The sequence below is a fragment of the Onthophagus taurus genome, chromosome 3 (assembly GCF_036711975.1).
Source record: "Onthophagus taurus isolate NC chromosome 3, IU_Otau_3.0, whole genome shotgun sequence".
In the NCBI taxonomy this organism is placed as follows: Eukaryota; Metazoa; Arthropoda; class Insecta; order Coleoptera; family Scarabaeidae; genus Onthophagus; species Onthophagus taurus.
In genome coordinates, this window is record NC_091968.1 from 19,552,102 (window position 1) to 19,574,282 (window position 22,181).

Consider the following 22,181-nt stretch of genomic DNA (forward strand, 5'->3'; position numbering starts at 1 on the left):
TCAAAAGAAGTCAAATATCTAGGAGTAATCCTAGACAAAACCCTGTCATGGAATGGATATTTGCAGGGAGTTTTGCACAAAGCTAGACTATCCTTGTGAACTTGTCGCAGTCTTGGTGGAAAAAATTGCGGTCTTACCCCTGAAAGACTGTACTGCCTCTATGTGACTGTGGTTAGACCTATGATCACATACGGAGCAGCAGCCTGGTATAGGAAAGTCCGACAGACTTCAGTTATCAGTAAACTTTCACGAATTCAACGAGTAGCTGGATTGGCAATCTCTGGTGCGATAGGCACAACGCCAACTCTAGCAATGGAGGTTCTGCTTGGCCTATCTCCTCTGCATTTGCATATAGAGAAAGTAGCTAGAACAACCATTTAGAGATTTAAGCAATATGCTCAAAACTGTTCCGACATGTCCTACCAATCGGCTGCGGAAGACATTATAAGCACTGATACTGTGCTATTAATGCCGTTAGATTTGGCGGTATCACTATCAGTGATTAATGCTCGATACCAGATTGTACTGCCTGAGCGGCAGTTCTGGATCGAAAATGAAAATTCTCTGGTTCAGGCAGACATTTGCTTGTACACAGATGGATCAAAACGCCGGAAGGGGTAGGAGCAGGAGTATACTGCCAGACACCTCGAATTAAGCAAGCTTACAGCCTGGGTACGTACTGTACTGTATTCCAGGCGGAAATATTTGCTATTGTCATGGGTGCTAAAATCCTTCTTGAAAGAGGGGTGAAGAACATAACAGTACGAATTTTCTCAGACAGTCAAGCCGCTCTCCAGGCGCTGCAAGCCGTGAAAACGGTGTCGGCTCTGGTTAATGATTGTAGGAGAACATTAAACACACTGAGTTGTGATAACAGAGTCTCTCTGACCTGGGTCCCGGGTCACTCTGGGGTTGCTGGCAATGTAGCGGCAGATAAGCTAGCACGAGATGGCAGCGCTGAAGCGTTTGTGGGGCCGGAACCAGCAGTTGGTGTATTATTTGCGATGGCCAAATATAGGATTGGACTGTGGGCTGAAGAGAGACTTCGCCTACCCGATATGTAGTCAATGCAATGTAATGTAATGTAATGTAACCTTATCATACTTACAATTTTTACAACTTGTCACATTATAGGTATAATCGAGGACAGAAGTTTTTATTTTCATAGCTTCCCTTGATAGAAATTATTAGCGCACGGTGTTTATAACTACCGTCATGCAGTGATATTCAATGCCATGATTAGCTATGTCAAGATACATAGTGTTAATCAACAGTTAGCATTAATAAAGGAATATTTTATGAAGTAGCTTCATTAGTAGGATTAATATGTACATTATAAGAACGTATGATGTTACTGGCTCAATAAACAGCTTTAATTGACACTGTGAACTAGCATCGTTAGAAAGATAAACCTGTACATAATTACATTGTATGATGTTATTGCAGCAAGGAACATTTTTAAACGATACTATAAAGTAGTATCATTGGCAGGATAATACTGCACATAATTATAATGTTCAACTTTGTTAGCTCAATAAAATGTGATTTGAAAAAACCAATGTACGCTATTCATTCATGAAAATTAGATGTGTAGAAAGGACTTCTTCGGTTTCTTTTTCAGGATACAAACATAAATTATCGAATTTTACGCAACCGCTGTAATCATAAATGCAAGTATGCTAAGAGATCTTATTTCTACCAGAGGCTGTCTGGAGTCGCGCCGAGAACATTTTGGAGGACTATGAGGTCTCTCGGAGCGATTGATTCTCCGTCTGTCCAGATGGATCTTGATTGTGAGTCAATGGCAAACTTTTTTGCAGAGCCTCCAATGATCATCGATAACGTAACTAAGGCGGCTACAATTAATGAAATTCTTAGTTCTCTTAAATCTTGCTCCTTCTCTCTTACGCTTGTGACCGCGATCGAAGTAGGTGATGCTTTAACTTATTCGAAGTCGCCTTGCGTGGGTTCTGATGGCATCGGTCTTAACCTTCTTCTTCCTATCCTGGATATAGTGCTTTCTCGCTTAACTCATATCTTCAACTTTTCTTTTGAGCGGTCTTTATTTCACTCTGTCTGGAAGGTTGCTCATGTCGTTCCCATACCCAAATCCAAGTCCTCTTCATGTAACACTGATTTCCGTCCGATTTAGTAGCAGATTTAGTAGAGATTTAGTAGCAATACCCTGGCAAAATATTGTCAAACTTAACAATATTAACGATAAGGTAAATTTCTTAAACTTTTTTATATTGACTCTCTTTGATGTCCACGCTCCAACACGCATTATTACAACTAGAAAAACTTTTCGCCCTTGGATCACCGACAATATAAAACTGTTGATGAAACTTAGGAATGATGCGTACATTAAATTTAAGAAAACAAGAAATCCGGAAAATTTCAAATACTACAAGGAGTTGCGAAATTTTACTAATTCTTCTATTCAAAAAGAGAAGAGGGCGTATCTGTCACATATGTTAGATAGTAAAAATTCTCGTGAACTTTGGCAGAGTTTCCGGTCGATGGGTATTGTTAGTGTCAGGCAACGGATAATTCCTGAATCTATAGGCAACGCCGATCAAGTTAATGAGTTTTTCCTCGATGCACAGATCAGTGTGTTGGGTGACGCCAATTTAATTCGGCATTATCAATCTAATATCTTCCCTGGTGTCATCGAATCACTGTCCTTTTCTCTCGCTTCGGAAGAGGAAATATTGGATATTCTTTGTAACATTAAGACAACTACAGTTGGAGTTGACGGTATTAGTGTTAAAATGTTGAATATGTGTTGTCCAACAATTATACCGTATATATGTCATATTGTGAACTATTGCCTTGAATTGTCTGTGTTTCCTGACCTTTGGAAGATTGCTCAAGTCACGCCAATTCCAAAAACATCCAGCCCTCGGGAACTTAAAGATCTCCGCCCCATAAGTATTTTGCCTATATTGTCCAAGATTCTGGAAAAAGTGGTTGCTACTAGACTTACCCAGCATCTAAATAAATTTAATATTCTACCAGTCCGTCAGTCTGGTTTTCGTTCAAGACACAGTTGTACGACAGCCCTTCTCGATGTCACGGATGATATTTTCCATGCAATTGACCAAAAAAGCGCCACGATCCTGATTCTCTTGGACTTCTCTAAGGCCTTTGATACCATTCACCACCCCACTATCTTAGCAATACTCCACCATATTGGCCTTTCGGAGGGTGCCATAAAGTTTTTTAATAGTTACCTCCTGAATCGGTCACAAACTGTTAAGCTTCATGGAAAGGAATCTTCAGCAGCAGTGGTGTCCTCAGGCGTGCCGCAGGGTTCAATTCTTGGCCCTCTGCTCTATCTAATTTATACGGCTGCTTTACCAAAAGTAGTAGACTATTGCACTGCTCACATGTATGCTGACGATACTCAGGTCTATTACTCATTCAATGAGAATAACATTGACAAGGCTGAAAGAGCTATCAATTCTGATTTAGACAAATTGGCCCACGAAGCTTCAAATTATTGTTTGATTATTAATCCGTCTAAATCAGCAGTTATGGTATTTGGGAGTGGTGGTGTGGTGAACAGGGTCAAGGGGTCTCTGAGTGTCGGAGTGGGTGGTGTTAAATTGAATTTTACGGACGAGTGCTGTAATTTGGGTATACGTCTTGATACCGCACTCCGATTCCGTGGACATGTTTCTTCACTAATTCGTAGAGCCTACGTGACGCTTAAATTATTGTACAGTAACAGGAGCTTACTTAACCAACGTTTGAAAATCCAATTATGTGAAGCTCTTGTTCTGTCCATATTCAATTACGGAGATGCTTTATATCATCCATGCTTAGACTCTGTAACCAAAGTGCGTATCCAAAGAGTGCAGAACTCATGTCTGAGGTTTATATATGGTATTAAAAGACGGGAAAACATATCACACACTCTGAATTGGGCAAATTGGTTGAATATGACGCGTCGTAGAATCCTTCACAGTGCTTGCCTCTTTCACAGAATTATTATGTATAAATGTCCACCATATTTAGCCAATAGAATCAGGTATCGCAGTGACGTGCACAATATTAATATACGACATCGGCATATGTTATGCATACCACGCCATGAACTTCAAATCTTTAAAAGATCTTACTCTTATTGTTCGCGCCGCGTCACCCTCAGAATTATTTACACGCATGTGCGTGCGCTTAACTGGGCTGTGTTATCTTAACACGAGAGCATGCGCTCACACTCGCCTTTTAACGCGACTACAGTATTGTGCGCATCAAAAAAGTCGTTTAAAATTATTACTCTAGTGCAGTGAAAATTAAACGTAAGAATCGTAATTTAATCATCTTCTTTTATTTATTCTACTTTTCCTACATTTTTTTTACGCTTTAATTTTATTGTTTATATCTCTGAACCAGCACCGTTTTATTAAACCCAGTTCTTTTCTTATACTGCGCGTTCATTTGGTCCTTCGAGCCGGATTCTTCCGGAATTTTCGTTTAATTTTGATTTATTTCTCGTTATTTTTACATTTTTTCGCATTTTTCATTTAATTTTCGTCTTAAATCCGCGTTTTTTTGCATTTATCCACGGGGTCACGTCTCTTTGTTGGCCATCTGGAAAATCAAAAACTGGATTACGCTATTTTTAGCACCGCATTTTTCGACAATTCTTACCATTTAAATATTTAATTTCTTTTCCCTTCGATTATTTAAATTATTTTCATTTACCTTTTTTTTTTGAGAATTCTTTTTTTTAATTTCGTTCTTCTCCATAATTCTTTTGGATATTTTATTTGATTTTTCCCGTGATGACAGACAAGATTGTTAAACTTACCCTACGTCGCAACGGTCTATACAATCGTTTAAACGAGACCATGGCCCTTGGTCAAGCACTCCCGTCTGACCCTATCCAAAAACAAATTTTTCTTGAACGAGCTCCAGATGCCGAGGAAATCTACAAAGAGTTCAAAAGTACTCACAATACGATTATTGGTTTGATTGAAGAGAAGGACTTTGAGGCTCATGACGACATACGACTAAAGGCTGATACTGCTTACTACACTACAAGGGCGATATTCCATCAACTGTCCCCTCAACCTTCAACGGAATCCTCTGAAATCTCATCTATATCTGCTCTGAAATTAAATAAGTTAGCATTGCCTACGTTCAGTGGTAATCATAAAGAATGGCATACCTTTTTCGATCTTTATCGAACGATGGTTCACGAAAACAAATCTCTTTCTTCAATTGCCAAATATCAGTATCTTCTCATGTCCCTAAGTGGCGAAGCGTTTAACCTGTTAAAGGGTTTTCCTGTGACAGACGCCAATTACGAAATAGCATATAAAACGTTAAAAGGCCGCTACCAGAATAAACGTCACTTGGCAACGTTATACTTTAACGAAATCGTTCATTTAAAACCCCTGAAAGACGATTCCTCTAAAAGTCTTCGAATTTTGATTGATACCTTCCATGAAAATATTGAAGGTTTTCGTAATTTGGGTTTCCCTGTTAATAAGTGGGATTTTCTATTATTTAATATCGTGCTTCAAAAACTGAACACACCTACAAAAACCACTTTTGAAGCTGAACATACAGCATATGACATTCCAACTTATAAGCAACTTGTGGATTTCTTAGAAAAAAGAGCAAAGGCCCTAGAATCGGTATTATTGACATCAAGTGACAGCACATCTCCGAGTTCATCAAAATCAAACATCAGAGCTAAATCAGTAAATATGAAGATTGAAGAACATCATTCTAATTCATCGACTACTAACTGTATCTTATGTCATGAAGCCCATCCAATTTACCGTTGTACGAATTTTACATCCAAATCAGCTGGAGAACGGTTATCCATCGCTAGAGATCATAATCTTTGTCGAAATTGTCTAAGTCAACGACACACTACTCATAATTGCTCGTCTTCTCATAGATGTCGTACCTGCAATCAACATCACCACACATTACTCCACTTCAAGACACAAACTTCTCCATCTGTTCATGTCGGAACATCTTATAATACAATTCAGACATCAATGAAGGAAAGTAATCCAAACATCTTACTACCTATTGCTATTGTAAAGATTCAGGATCGATTTGGAAAATTACATCGTGTCAAAGCATTAATCGACTCGGGCAGTATGTCCAATTTTATAACATCTAATCTATCAAAACGACTTCAACTACCACGAAAGCAAACTTCTTGTCTAGAAATCCAGGGATTAAATGCAATGACATCCATCTGTAATAAAGGCTCTGTTACCTGCTCTATCCAACCTATACAGTCATCGAAACCTTCCTTTGACTTTGACGCTATTATCACTCCCAGCATTTGTTCTGACCAACCATCCATTGCGTCCCTTGTTCCGCTTTATCCTCATCTTCAACAATTGAACATCCCTCCAGAGCACCATTCAAGTCTTAACTCGGTGGATTTGTTACTGGGCGCAGAACTAGTTCCTCAAATTATCACTGAAGGACGTCTTCGTGGAGAACCGAACCATCCAATTGCAGTTAATTCCGTATTTGGTTGGATTCTAATGGGGAGATCTTCGCTCTCAGTCACGACCTCACTGTCAACGTGTTTATCTACTACTGATTATTCGCTTGATAACTCAATTCAAAGATTCTGGGAACTGGAATCCATTCCTGAAAGAACGCTATTAACGTGTGAAGAGGATAAATGTGAAAATCATTTTAAAAATAATTATAAACGAACATCAACAGGTCGATTCATCGTTTCTCTGCCTTTTAAGAAACCAAATCCAGTCCTGGGCAATTCCTACCAGACAGCGTTGAAACGTTTTATGTCTTTAGAAAACCGTCTCTTAAAAACTCCGTCGTTAAGAAGTGATTATATCAACTTTATGAAAGATTATCTTCAGTCAGGCCACATGTCTCTTGCTAACTCTTTCAAACCTCCTTCTGATAGAACCTACTACATTCCGCATCACTGCGTGCTTCGTTCTGAAAACCCTTCATCAAAAATTAGAGTTGTGTTTGACGCATCAGCACCAACATCTAATGGTACATCGTTAAATGACACCCTTTTGGTGGGACATAAATTGCAACAAGACATAATAAAAGTTTTATCGTCTTTTCGATGTTTTAAGTATGCATTTGTCTGCGATATCCAACAAATGTATCGACAAATTCTTGTTTCACCTGAAGACAGAAACTTTCAGCGAATCTTATGGAGATTCTCTTCAACTGAACCTATTCAAGAATATATTTTAAATACTGTGACCTATGGAGTGGCATCGGCACCTTTTCTTGCCTTGCGAACACTAGTCGAGTTATCTAACATCTATTGTGATCAGTTTCCGAGGGCTTCAACCGTTCTAAAAAACAACATTTACGTTGACGATATAGTCACAGGAGCTCAATCGGTGCAAGAGACTTTGGAGCTACAGCGAGAATTGATTGACCTATTGAACAGAGGGGGATTTAAATTGAGAAAATGGGCGAGTAATTGCACTCACGTCTTACAAGAAGTATCTGAAACAGATTTACAGCGTCCAATATCAATGGATTACGATGAAATCAGTTACATTAAAGTTTTGGGTCTGCAATGGGATCCCACAACAGATGATTTTAAATTTTCCTATTGTCCCCGCAATTCCCTTTCCACAAAACGTTCCATACTTTCGGAAATCGCTCGTGTCTACGACCCCTTAGGCTTCTTGACTCCGTGCACCTTAAAGGCTAAACAATTTATCCAACAATTGTGGCAATTAAAAATTGAATGGGATGAAAGTCCTCCTGGTCACATATCTAAAAATTGGGAAATCTTTAAGAAAGGTCTTATTTTTATTTCTGATTTAAGAATACCTCGATTGATGATTCCGTCTGACACTAAATCCGTTCAACTTCATCTTTTTTGTGACGCCTCGCAATCAGGTTATTGTGCAGTAGCGTATTTACGCTGTGAAAGTCATAACCAATCTATTAATACCTCTTTTCTTTGCGGTAAATCTAGAGTTGCACCTCTTAAGACAATATCTATTCCTCGTCTCGAACTTTGTGGCGCTGTTCTACTCGTTGATCTTCTTAAAACTATTAAGGACATGTTATCAACCACAATCATTTTCGATGTAATTTACGCGTGGTCCGATTCCAAAGTCACCCTAGCGTGGATTTCTTCATTGCCTACTAGATGGAAAATTTTCGTTGCCAATCGAGTCTCATATATCCAAGAAATTTTACCTTCAGATTATTGGAGATACATACCATCTTCCGATAATCCTGCAGACTGTGGCTCTCGAGGTCTTTTTCCAGATCAGTTAATCGCTCACGATCTATGGTGGAGGGGCCCCTCCTGGCTCTGTCATCCTCCGGAATACTGGCCATCTATTAAATCTATTCCCTGTGAAAGCACAGAAGTAATTAATGAACAAAAATCAAATATAATTACTACCATTGAAACAAAACTTACTTTTATAGACACTCTCCTCATGAGATTCTCTTCACTTTCAAAAATCCAACGGATTATGGCCTACATTCAACGTTTTATTGTTCACTGCCGCAAACAAAACCGTTATTTTACCATCCAATTATCCCCGTTTGAGCTCCAACAATCTTTATCTTCGATTGTCCGTTATGTCCAACATCAACATTTTTCACAATTATTTACTACAATTAACGAGAATAAGATCCCTGATAAATCATTTAGAAAGTTAGCACCTTTTCTTGATAGAGATGGTTTGATTAGGGTGGGTGGTCGTATAAAATTTGCTATGATCCCCTTCGATCACAAACATCCGTTACTTCTACCTAAAAATAGTCGTGTTAGTGAATTAATTGTGGAACATATACATGAAAAATACCTTCATCCGGGACAACGGTCGCTACAAGCTCTGGTAATGCGTCAATATTGGATCATCGCTTCTCGAAGTGTCATTCATCGGGTCGTATCACGATGTATCCGTTGTTTTCGATGCAAGCCCCGATCATATGCTCCGAGGATGGCGGATTTGCCTCAATTTAGAGTAACCGAGGTGAAGGCGTTCTCCAGAGTCGCTGTCGATTTCGCTGGACCGATTTATACCACCATTAGTCGCACCAGAGGAGCGCGGTTTGTCAAATCCTATATTTGTGTCTTTGTGTGTACGTCTACCAAAGCGATACATTTAGAACTAGTTTCAGATCTATCTACTGAAGCATTTATAGCGGCTCTACGACGATTTACCTCCAGAAGAGGTCGATGTACGTTAATCTTATCAGATCAGGGAACTAATTTTGTGGGCGCCTACAACAAATTACGAGAGATGGCTGAGGTTTCCGGTCAAAAATTGGAACTCACATGGCAATTTCATCCTCCAGGGGCTCCCCATTTTAATGGGTTGGCTGAGGCTGGAGTAAGATCTGTTAAATCCCATTTGATTAAAGTTATTGGAGATCAAAAACTAACGTTTGAGGAAGTGTATACCATCCTGACGCAAATCGAAGCTGTATTGAATTCGAGGCCGCTTTCCGCAATGACTGAAGATCCCAATGATCTTCAACCACTAACTCCAGCACATTTCTTGTGTTTGGAACCCCTTAATGCTTCTGTTGTAGATCCTGACGTCACTCAAGTACCGATCAACCGTTTGGATCGCTGGAAACTGATACAGAAGATGGTACAAGATTTTTGGAAAAGGTGGCACGTTGAATATTTGTACTCACTTCAACAAAGAGGAAAATGGAACGCTTCGTCTCCAACACCGTCTATTGGTGATCTGGTACTCATTCGAAATGAACAGCGACCCCCACTTCAATGGGAAACAGGGAGAATTGAAGAGGTTCATCCCGGAATTGATGGTGTTATCCGAGTCATCACCATTAAAACCAAAAATGGGAGGTTAACTCGTCCAACCACGAAGATTTGTACCTTACCGATTTAAGACAAAACCGAATCTAGTCACATGTTTTTTTTGTTTACTTGTCAAACTAATTAATTATTTTCGTCTACTCACCGTATGTTATGCTTATTCACTCAAACTTTAACCTTCACACCGTCAAATAACTATTCATATTTCATAAATATTATTGTAAAAAAGGGTTATTTCACCTTTTGTTGGTGGGTGGAATGTTCGCGCCGCGTCACCCTCAGAATTATTTACACGCATGTGCGTGCGCTTAACTGGGCTGTGTTATCTTAACACGAGAGCATGCGCTCACACTCGCCTTTTAACGCGACTACAGTATTGTGCGCATCAAAAAAGTCGTTTAAAATTATTACTCTAGTGCAGTGAAAATTAAACGTAAGAATCGTAATTTAATCATCTTCTTTTATTTATTCTACTTTTCCTACATTTTTTTTACGCTTTAATTTTATTGTTTATATCTCTGAACCAGCACCGTTTTATTAAACCCAGTTCTTTTCTTATACTGCGCGTTCACTTATAATGTAACTACTATTATGAATAGCCTTCCTGATTCAGTCAAGCAGCTGAGTGAGCGAAGTTTCAAGTCATATTATAAAAAAATTCTTTTGATTGAGCAGAACAGCATTTAAATTTAAATTTTAAATTTAAGTTCTTATTAAGAGGTAATATTCACTTTTTACATTTCTGAATTGTATGACCTAACAGGGCAGGGGGAGATTGTTCGCGGCAGCTTGTTCAACCTTTTCTTCATTTTGCTATGTTTTTGTTCTTTAATTTTGTTGTATTTTTTTTATTATTCCTTATTATTGTTATCTTTCATTGCTAACTAATTTAGGTACTTACTTCTGTTAATATAGTTTTTTTATATATATATATATAGTTAGTGCTATCTTGTTTGAAACCAATTTATTTATTATTTCTATTATAAAAGGGCCGATGAAAAACAATAGCAGACAAGCTATGTCTGCATTGACTCGGCTCTTTTTGATGATGCGCTGTTATTAAGTCCGGTTTTGTTGATAATTTCAAAGTGTTTATTATTTTATTTACTTTTATGTATTATTTTTTGTATTTTTTTTGTGGGCTTGTAAATTCTTTGTTGCATCATCAATAAACATATATATAAACATATATATATAATATTTATGCATTCCTAAGTGACAAGAATCATGTCAAAGAAAAAGGCATACGCAACATCGTAAATCAATTACGAGAAATGCGTACCGATGATGATAAAGATGACTTCATCTAAATATGGTTTACTTAACTGGATTTCTTCACAACTTGTTTGAATTTATTTTGTTAATTCTAGATTGTGGCGTAGCAGCCGTTATGTAGCAGCACTAATACAACCTTTTGTGATGGCAATTGGCGAGAATGTTTTTAAATTTAAGTTTAAAGTTTTGAAGTTGCCATAAAACACCTATTTAGATATGTGTTGCAGTACAATAAAGCCTAAAAAATGAATTTGGTGTTTAATTGTCTGATTAGTACCTTATTTATGTTGGAAAATTACTGAATGTGAAAGGATAAAAGATACCCTGTGATCAACGAATTTCTTTCAAGAAAATTGTGATAAGAAGAACTTATCAACTACATTATCATACTGGGAGCGTTCAACAACGCAATACCACAATCTCTTGAAAGAGATGCTCTTGATTGGGGAGTGGAAGCAACTATAGCGGGTTGGATCCGCAATATGCTAGATAGTAGAATAGTTTCTACTTCACTCCACGGTGATACGATACGCTTCAGGCCGGGAGGTGGCTGCCCGCAGGGAGGGGTGTTATCTCCTCTGCTTTGGTCCCTCCTAGTTGACGATCTGATTGCGATAGTCGAAGCCGTTGGTGTGGAAATACAAGCTTATGCTGATGACATTGTCGTTATGGTCAAAGGAACCTGTTTGCCGAGGATATCTAAAGTCCTCCAGGTGACCCTAGATACCATTTGCGCTTGGTGTAAGGGAGAGAACCTCTCAATAAACCCGCAAAAGACAATTGTTGTGCCTTTCACCAGAAAACGAAAGTTGGATGGACTAATCCGCCCAACTATCCAAGGTGAAGAAATTCCTTTCTCAAAAGAAGTCAAATATCTAGGAGTAATCCTAGACAAAACCCTGTCATGGAATGGACATTTGCAGGGAGTTTTGCACAAAGCTAGACTATCCTTGTGGATTTGTCGCAGTTTTGGTGGAAAAAATTGCGGTCTTACCCCTGAAAGACTGTACTGCCTCTATGTGACTGTGATTAGACCTATGATCACATACGGAGCAGCAGCCTGGTATAGGAAAGTCCGACAGACTTCAGTTATCAGTAAACTTTCACGAATTCAACGAGTAGCTGGATTGGCAATCTCTGGTGCGATAGGCACAACGCCAACTCTAGCAATGGAGGTTCTGCTTGGCCTATCTCCTCTGCATTTGCATATAGAGAAAGTAGCTAGAACAACCATTTACAGATTTAAGCAATATGCTCAAAACTGTTCCGACATGTCCTACCAATGGGCTGCGGAAGACATTATAAGCACTGATACTGTGCTATTAATGCCGTTAGATTTGGCGGTATCACTATCAGTGATTAATGCTCGATACCAGATTGTACTGCCTGAGCGGCAGTTCTGGATCGAAAATGAAAATTCTCTGGTTCAGGCAGACATTTGCTTGTACACAGATGGATCAAAACGCCTGAAGGGGTAGGAGCAGGAGTATACTGCCAGACACCTCGAATTAAGCAAGCTTACAGCCTGGGTACGTACTGTACTGTATTCCAGGCGGAAATATTTGCTATTGACATGGGTGCTAAAATCCTTCTTGAAAGAGGGATGAAGAACATGACAGTACGAATTTTCTCAGACAGTCAAGCCGCTCTCCAGGCGCTGCAAGCCGTGAAAACGGTGTCGGCTCTGGTTAATGATTGTAGGAGAACATTAAACACACTGAGTTGTGATAACAGAGTCTCTCTGATCTGGGTCCCGGGTCACTCTGATCGATAACTAAGGCGGCTACAATTAATGAAATTCTTACTTCTCTTAAATCTTGCTCCTTCTCTCTTACGCTTGTGACCGCGATCGAAGCGTGGGTTCTGATGGCATCGGTCTCAACCTTCTTCTTCCTATCCTGGATATAGTGCTTCCTCGCTTAACTCATATCTTCAACTTTTCTTTTGAGCGGTCTTTATTTCCCTCTGTCTGGAAGGTTGCTCATGTCGTCCCCATACCCAAATCCAAGTCCTCTTCATATAACACTGATTTCCGTCCGATTTCAATTTTATCCGTACTATCAAAAACTATTGAACGCTTAGTTTATTTACAAGTCCAAGGATTTCTAGAGAGGTTTAATTTACACAATGAGTTGCAATCGGGTTTTCGCAGTGGGCATAGTACAACTACTGCCCTCATTAAAGTTACTGATGATATTAGGTATGCCTGCGACAATAGATGTGTTACTGTGCTGGTACTGCTCGATTTCAGCAAGGCTTTTGATTCTGTCGACCACAGCCTTCTTTTAGCGTCTCTTTCTGCCTACGGATTCACTCCCCCCTGTGTTTCTTCGTTTCAATCCTACCTTTCCCATCGTTCCTTGTGCGTACGCGCTAACTCTTCAATTTCTTCTGCTTGTGCAATCAAATGTGGTGTTCCTCAGGGCAGTGTATTGGGTCCGTTACTTTTTTCTTTGTTCGTTAATGGTGTTACTAATTATATCTCGTGTAATTATCATTTGTATGCTGATGACCTCCAGATATATACTACTACAACTGTTGCTGAATTTCCGGCAGCTATTGTGCAGCTAATCCATCTACCTGCAGTGATCTGATGCTGAATGGTAATATCATACGGTTTTCTAACACAGTTAAAAATCTTGGAGTCTTTATGGATTCTGCACTGTCTTGGAAACCGCAAATTCAAAATGTTTGCAGAAAAGTCTATGCTTGCTTCCACTCTTTAAAAAGATTTCGCTGCTCTCTTCCTCCTGTGGTGCGTCGTAATCTTTGTTACTCACTTATATTTCTTCACTTCGACTATGCGGACGCGGTTTATCCCGATCTCTCGGTGACTCTTCTGAGTAAATTGTAGCGGCTACAAAATAATTGTATCCGGTTCATATTTGACCTAAATAGATTTGAGCATGTAACGCCGTATCGCAATTGCATTCAGATGTTAACCTGTGAGAGACGTAGATCCTTTCGTTTATTAACCATTTTATTTAAAATCCTTCATAACTGCACCCCAAAGTACTTATCAGATAGGTTCCAGCAATTATCAACTCATGAGCTTGCTACTCGTTCACGTTCTGAAATTTATCATAGATCATTTACAGTACAGTCGATTGCGCTGTGGAATGGACTGCCTTCTAAAATTCGTAATATATCTAGAATTACTAATTTTAGACATGTTTTAAAAAGCCACTTGCTTGCCCTTCAACTGGCTGTTTCCTGATTGTTTGTTCTTTGTCTTTCTCTTTTCTCCTCTCTTCAACTGCTCTCACTTGTTGGCAACTGAAATCCGGCAGATTCTTTTGGTTTTTTTTAGCCGCTCTCTTTGTTTTTCTTTTTCTTGCTTAATCGTATTTGGTGATGTTAATGATATCTAATTATCACTGCTTGCCATATTCAGTAAATTTTATTTTTGTTTGTTCTGTTGGGTCATTTGGCAGAGATCGCTTGTCCAATAAAATGATCCATTTGCTGATACTACTTACTGTTTAAGTTAAGTGTTTAAGCTGAGTGTATCTTATGTAATTTTGTATTTTTATCTGTGGCAATAAATGGTAAATAAATAAAACAAACACTTTTATAGAAATCATGGCTTTACATCTTATTGTTGGTAGCGCTTGGATTCGGAACGAGTTAGAAAAAAAGTTTTGGTATAAAAGTTGTAACAAACTTTATTTTCAACAATATTGCTACACTTTTGCTTTCAGATGAATAAATTGGACGAAATCGTGGTTTTACATCTTGTTATTGGTACAGCTGCGATTTTTAACGTTTTAGAAAACAAGTTTTGATGTAAAAGTTGTAGCAAACAAGCAGCCATAAACATGTAGCAAACACGTTTGTTATGATACTTGTTTTCCATGAACTGTTATGATTTTATAATCCTATCTCACAATTTTTGCGACTTTTAGAACAACAGGATTTATATTAAACAAACTATTAACAAATAATCGTTTTATCAAAAAGATTATTGAACGATTTTAGTTGTTTTTAAATCACCTCATAAAATATATTGTCGATTACCCATCAAGGTATTAGAGTCATTTTAGGCGATAAAATGTTATTTTAGCGTTAATCGCGATAAGATAAAACTTACGTTTAACAATTTCTAATTCCATTTCCTAAATTTTTTCGGTATTGTACTTGACACGTTAAAAGTTAATCAATCCTTCCAAAGAAACTAAATAAACTAACTGAATACAAAGACTAGAATAAGCAAGAAAGAGAGAGGTGTTTTGAGATCTAAGGGGGATAAGGCGACACTCTCGGGGCTCCTATGATTTAGGTCGTTCAATTTTCTGATACTAGCACCCGGTTTCGTCTCGGGAATCTTCTAAAAAGAGAAACAACACTACTTGTTCTAGTTAGAACTACTTCTTCTTCTCTTTCTCCTTCTCCATCCTGGAGCATCGTTATAAATTTACCCTCATCGTATATTTGCAGGAAATTAGCGAGCGTTAAAGGCCCTTTAATGGGCTGTAAGACATTAGACTTTGCGCAATGTCTAAGCGAAGGAAGCCGAAGAGTTATGTGTCCGGTGTTTTCGTTTTGGAATTTAAACGGTTCTAGGTAATAAAATTGTTTATCATCAAAAAATTAAATACTTCTAAAAAGTAAAAGCTTGAACAATACGATTTTTTTGATCGATAAATTATCTTAGTACTAAGTGCTAAACACTAAGTATAAGTATTAACAACGTTATACATGTAATGCAACTGGAATTTTATTAATTATTATTAAAGGTTAGATTAGATAAGGTGGAGTGATCAAATTTTTTCAAATTCAATAATGGTCAATTGAAATGAATCAATTTCTAGGGAACGTCTAGTTTTGCGTCATTTCCGCTGGAATAAAGAAGTTTTCGTAGTTCTAGACGTCTCCTGGAGTGGATGAGATGGTATCACTAACTCATTACCGAGTTGAATGTTACTCTGGGACCAGATTCGTCCCGTCGCGAATCGTCGTCGTCGAGGAATTGTCGCAAAAGTAATTTCAATTTTCGGATGGTGTCGTCGTCGTCCGCAAAACTACGATAAGAGGGTGCTGCCGCGTCAAAGAAATTCCCCAGTTAATTGCTAACCCTCCCTCAACCCCGCTAAAAGACCTTACAGATTCATTTCTCTAAAGGAACTCCTCTCTATCCCCACGGGCTGCAATTAAGAAATTTAAAAGAAACTATTTACACTTTTAATTAATTCGAGCCGCGAATTAAAACTAAATGCGGGCTACTTTTCGGTTTGAATTTTTCTTTTAGTTTGAAGGAATAACAAGATAAAGATGAGTTAAGAAACAAACCGTCACAATTCCGGAATCAACTCGACCCAATCTTAATTATAAGGCAAGGAAATTCTCTGGAAACTCAACGGATGGCGCATTGTTTCCTGAAACTTTTGTCCGCCACGGAACAAAACTAAAAGACCACTAGAAGTGTCAAACATTCATGAAAGTGCCAACAATGGTATCAATGCAGAAATCTCGTGAATGTTTCGACTTTGTTTGAAAAAAATATTAGCTTAATTGTATAATTTAACTCAATATGTTGCATATCGCTAAATACCAAGAATAGAACAGAAAATATGTGATAAGATTATATATATTAATTTCTTGCTTTAATTGCAATCACGTTTTCGGTCTAATTTTTCAATTTGAACAGGTTATGAATCATGTATTTTCAGAATTTGACGATGATACATAACGATGACATTTGATTGTTTAGAATGGTTCTCTCCGAGTGTTTAGATATTGAGATAAAAATCGATCTTTTACTAGATTTTGATAGATACGAACTTATTGTGGATTATGTTCTTTTGAACCATAATGAAAAATTATTACTGACAAAATTTCTTTCTAACCATTTTCAATTTCGAGTTAGAATCAATCTTGCAATAAAATGTGTTAATTTTGAAATTTTAGCAATTTTGATTTCACACCTAGATAATGGTTATAGATAGATATGAATTATTTATGGATTATATTCTTTTGAACCATAATGAAGAATTATTACCAACAAAATTGCTTTGTAACTATTTTCGAATTCGAGTTATAATTGATCTTGCAATAAAATGTGTTAATTTTGAGATTCTAGCAATTTTAACTTTCCACCTAGATAATGGTGATAGATAGATACGAACTAATTATAGATTATGTCCTTTTTATGCACAACGAAAAATTATTACTAACAAAATTTCTTTCTAACTATTTTCAAATTCGAGTTATAATTGATCTTGCAACAAAATATGTTAATTTTGAAATTCTAGCAATTTTGACACCTCACCTAGGTAATGGTAATAAATAGATACGAACTAATTATGGATTATGTCCTTTTCGTGCATAATGAAGAATTATTACCAACCTAATTTCTTTCTAACTATTTCAAATTCGAGTTATAATCGAATCTTGTAACAGAATTGGTCAATTTTGAGATTCTAGCAATTTTGACTTCCCATCTAGATAATGGTGATAGATAGATACGAACTAATTATGGATCATGTCCTTTTGATGCACAACTAAGAATTATTACTAACAAAATTTCTCTCTAACTATTATCGTATTCGAGTTATAATCGAATCTTGCAATAAAATTGGTTGATTTTGAGATTCTAGTAATTTTTACTTGCCACCTAGATAACGGTTATGGATAGATATGAACTAATTATGAATTATATGTTTTTCAACCATAATGAAGAATTATTACCAACAACATTTTTTGTAACTGTGATGGAATTCGAATTATAATCTAATCTTGCAACAAAATTGGTCGATTTTGAGATTCCAGCAATTTTGACTTCCCACCTAGATAATGGTGATAGACAGATACGAACAAATTATGGATTATGTTCTTTTGAACCATAATGAAGAATTATTACTAACAAAATTTCTATCTAACTATTTTGGAATTCGGGTTATAGTTGATCTTGCAATAAAATTTGTTAATTTTGAGATTCCAGTGATTTTTTCATCCCATCTAGATAATCGTTATAGATAGATACGAACTAATTACAGATTATGCCCTGTTGATGTATAATGAAGAATTATTACTAACAAACTTTCTTTCTAACTATTTTCAATTTCGAATTATAATTGATCTTGCAATAAAATGTGTTAATTTCGAAATTCTAGCAATTTTGACTTCCCACCTAGATAATGGTTATAGATAGATATGAACTAATTATGGATTATGTTCTTTTGAACCATAATGAAGAATTATTAACAACAAAATTTCTTTCTAACTATTATGGAATTCGAGTTATAATCAAATCTTGTAACAAAATTGGTCGATTTTGAGATTCTAGTAATTTTGCCTTCTCACCTAGATAATGGTTATAGATAAAAACGAACTAATTGTGGATTATGTTCTTTTGATCCATAATGAAAAATTATCACTAACAAAAGTTCTTTCTAACTATTTTCAAATTCGAGTTATAATTTGATTAATTGATTAATTGATGCTGCAATAAAATGTATTAATTTGGAGATTCCAGCAATTTTGAAATCTCACCTAGATAATGGTTATAGATAGATACGAATTAATTATGGATTATGTCCTTTTGGTGCATTATGAAGAATTATTGCCAACAAAATTTCTTTCTAACTATTTCCAAATTCGAGTTAAAATTGATCTTCCAATAAAATGTGCTAATTTCGAAATTCTAGCAATCTTGGTTATAGACAGATATGAACTAATTATGGATTATGTTCTTGTGAACCATAATGAAGAAGTATAACCAACAAAATTTCTTTCTAACCATTATGGAATTCAAGTTATAAACTAATCTTGTAACAAAATTGGTCGATTTTGAGGTTCTAGCAATTTTGACTTCCCACCTAGATAATGGTTATTGATAGATACGAACTAATTATGGATTATGTCCTTTTGATGAACATCGAAGAATTACTACTAACACAATTTCTTTCTAACTATTATGGAATTCCAGTTATAATCGAATCTTGCAATAGAATTGGTCAATTTTGAGATTCTAGCAATTTTGACTTCCTATCTAGATAATGGTGATAGATAGATACGAACTAATTATGGATCATGTTCTTTTGAACCATAATGAAGAATTACTACTATCAAAATTTCTCTGTAACTATTTCTAAATTCGAGTTATAATTGATCTTGCAAAAAATCTCTTAATTTTGAAATTCTAGCAATTTTGACTTCCCACCTAGATAATGGTTATAAATAGATATGAACTAATTATGGATTATGTTCTTTTGAACCATACTGAAGAATTAGTACCAACGAAATTTCTTTCTAACTATTATTGAATTCGAGTTATAATCGAATCTAGCAACAAAATTGGTCGATTTTGAGATTCTAGCAATTTTGACTTTCCACGTAGATAATGGTGATAGGTAGATACGAACTAATTGTGGATTATGTTCTTTTGATCCATAATGAAAAAGTATTACTAACAAACGTTCTTTCTAACTATTTTCAAATTCGAGTTATAATTGATGTTGCAATAAAATGTGTTAATTTGGAGATTCTAGCAATTTTGAAATCTCACCTAGATAATGGTTATAGATAGATACGAATTAATTATGGATTATGTCCTTTTGGTGCATTATGAAGAATTATTGCCAACAACATTTCTTTGTAACTATTTTGAAATTTGAGTTATAATCGAATGTTGCAACAAAGTTGGCCGATTCTAGCAATTTTGACTTCCCACCTAGATAATGGTTATAAATAGATAAGAACTAATTATGGATTATGTTCTTTTGAACCATAATGAAGAATTATTAACCACAACATTTTTTTCTAACTATTATGGAATACAAGTTATAATCAAATCTTGTTACAAAATTGGTCAATTTTGAGATTCTAGTAATTTTGACTTTCCACGTACATAATGGTTATAGATAAAAACGAACTAATTGTGGATTATGTTCTTTTGATCCGTAATGAAAAATTATTACTAACAAAAGTTCTTTCTAACTATTTTCAAATTCGAGTTATTATTGATGTTGCAATAAAATGTGTTAATTTGGAGATTCAAACAATTTTGAAATCTCACCTAGATAATGGTTATAGATAGATACGAACTAATTATGGATTATGTCGTTTTGATGCACAACGAAGAATTATAACTAACAAAATTTCTTTCTACCTATTTCAAATTCGAGTTATAATCGAATCTTGCAACAAAAGTGGTCGATTTTGAGATTCTAGCAATTTTGACTTTCCACGTAGATAATGGTGATAGGTAGATACGAACTAATTGTGGATTATGTTGTTTTGATCCATAATGAAAAATTATTACTAACAAAATTTCTTTCTAACTATTTTCAAATTCGAGTTATAATTGATCTTGCAATAAAATATGTTAATTTTGAAATTCTAGCAATTTTGAAATCTCACCTAGATAATGGTTATAGATAGATACGAATTAATTATGGATTATGTCCTTTTGGTGCATTATGAAGAATTATTGCCAACATTTCTTTGTAACTATTTTAGAATTCGAGTTATAATCGAATCTTGTAATAAAGTTGGTCGATTTTGAGATTCTAGCAATTTTGATTTTCCATCTAGATAATGGTTATAGATAGATACGAAAAAATTATGGATTATGTTCTTTTGAACCATAATGAAGAATTATTACTAACAAAATTTCTATCTAACTATTTTGAAATTCGAGTTATAGTTGATTTTGCAATAAAATTTGTCAATTTTGTGATTTTTGCATCGAACCTAGATAATGGTTATAGATAGATACGAACTAATTACGGATTATGTCCTTTTGGAGCATTATGAGAAGGTATTATATACAAAATTTTTCGTCAACTATTTTAGTTATCGAGTTATAACTCGTTTTGCTAACAAAAATTGTTAATGTTAAGATTTTGGCGATTTTTACTTCCCACCCACGAAATATTTATAATTAGCTATGAATTGGTTATGGATTATGTCTTCTTGGATCATATGAAGAATTATAATCAAACACATTTCAGTCTAGCTATTTTGAAATTCGAGATATAGTTGAATTTGATGAAATTCTGGTGACTGTACAAAGTTAATTAAAAAAAATCGTATCATCGAGATTTATAGGAACGAAGGAATTATTTTTGGTGTGCTAAAAACTAGATTGAATTTGCTACAAATGGTTGTTATTTCATATTAATATATCAAAAACTTTTTGAGATATGATTTTTCTAATTTGGTATCTATAAACATAACCTGTCATAAGTGAATCATCATGTCATAAGTTTGTAGGGATAAAATTGTTTTAATGTTATTAAATATTGATAAAATTTGCTTCAAAACGCTTTTAATTTTATGACGTGAATGCGTTTTCAAGATATCATTTTGTTATCAACAAGCTAATGAATAAACTCAATGAATACAGAGTTGGTGAATAATATAATATCATCTAAATTAATAGTATTAATATTTTTTGGTGTATTAAAACGTTATTAAATTTATTTCAAAATGTTATTAATTTCGTCTTAATATCTCAATTACTTTTGGAGATATGGTTTTTCAAAAATAGATAAATATAGACGCGTTATAAATGATTTAAAAAAATCGTAACGTCATAATTTGTTTAAATAAATAAATGATTTTTTACACACTAAATACTAATTAAATTTGCTTTAAAATGGCACTTATTTCAAGATGATATCTCAATTGGTTCTTGAGATACGGTTGTTTAAATTTAATTTTTAACGATTTTAACGCAATTTTAATGCAAGGTTATTAAAAAAAGTGTATCATCGAGATTTATAGGGATAAAGGAATTATTTTTGGTGTGCTAAAACTAGATAAAATTTGCTACAAAACGGTTGTATTTCATCTTGATATCTCAACAACTTGGAGAGATACGACTTTTTGAAATTAATAAATAAGTTAACCAACGATATTGACATCAATTAAACACAATTAACTTATTTATTTTCCTTCCAAGTATAGATAACTCAGTCTGCATCGGTAGATAACTTGTTCAAATACTTAGCGTATTAAAAATATATTACTACTACATACAATATGGTGTTATTGTTACATATTGTATTTTTACTTAAAAAGAATTATGAATATATATGGACAAATCTTTTATCAAATTTCGGAAATAAACAGAACACTTGTAAATTTATTGATAATGAATCGGAAC

The 22,181-nt window shown here is 35.4% G+C and overlaps 1 protein-coding gene across 1 annotated transcript; it reads left to right on the top strand.

The window, feature by feature from the left end:
* The first annotated feature begins 4,856 nt into the window (after positions 1–4,856).
* On the top strand, positions 4,857–9,869 carry LOC139429506 (uncharacterized). The gene has a single exon (XM_071195274.1). It carries the CDS (start codon positions 4,857–4,859, stop codon positions 9,867–9,869), a length of 5,013 nt encoding a protein of 1,670 aa, XP_071051375.1.
* Positions 9,870–22,181: the final 12,312 nt, after the last annotated feature.

What these genes read in the sequence shown, in the direction of transcription:
- LOC139429506 (XM_071195274.1), top strand. Translation starts at nt 4,857, where the DNA reads ATGGCCCTTGGTCAAGCACTCCCGTCTGACCCTATCCAAAAACAAATT.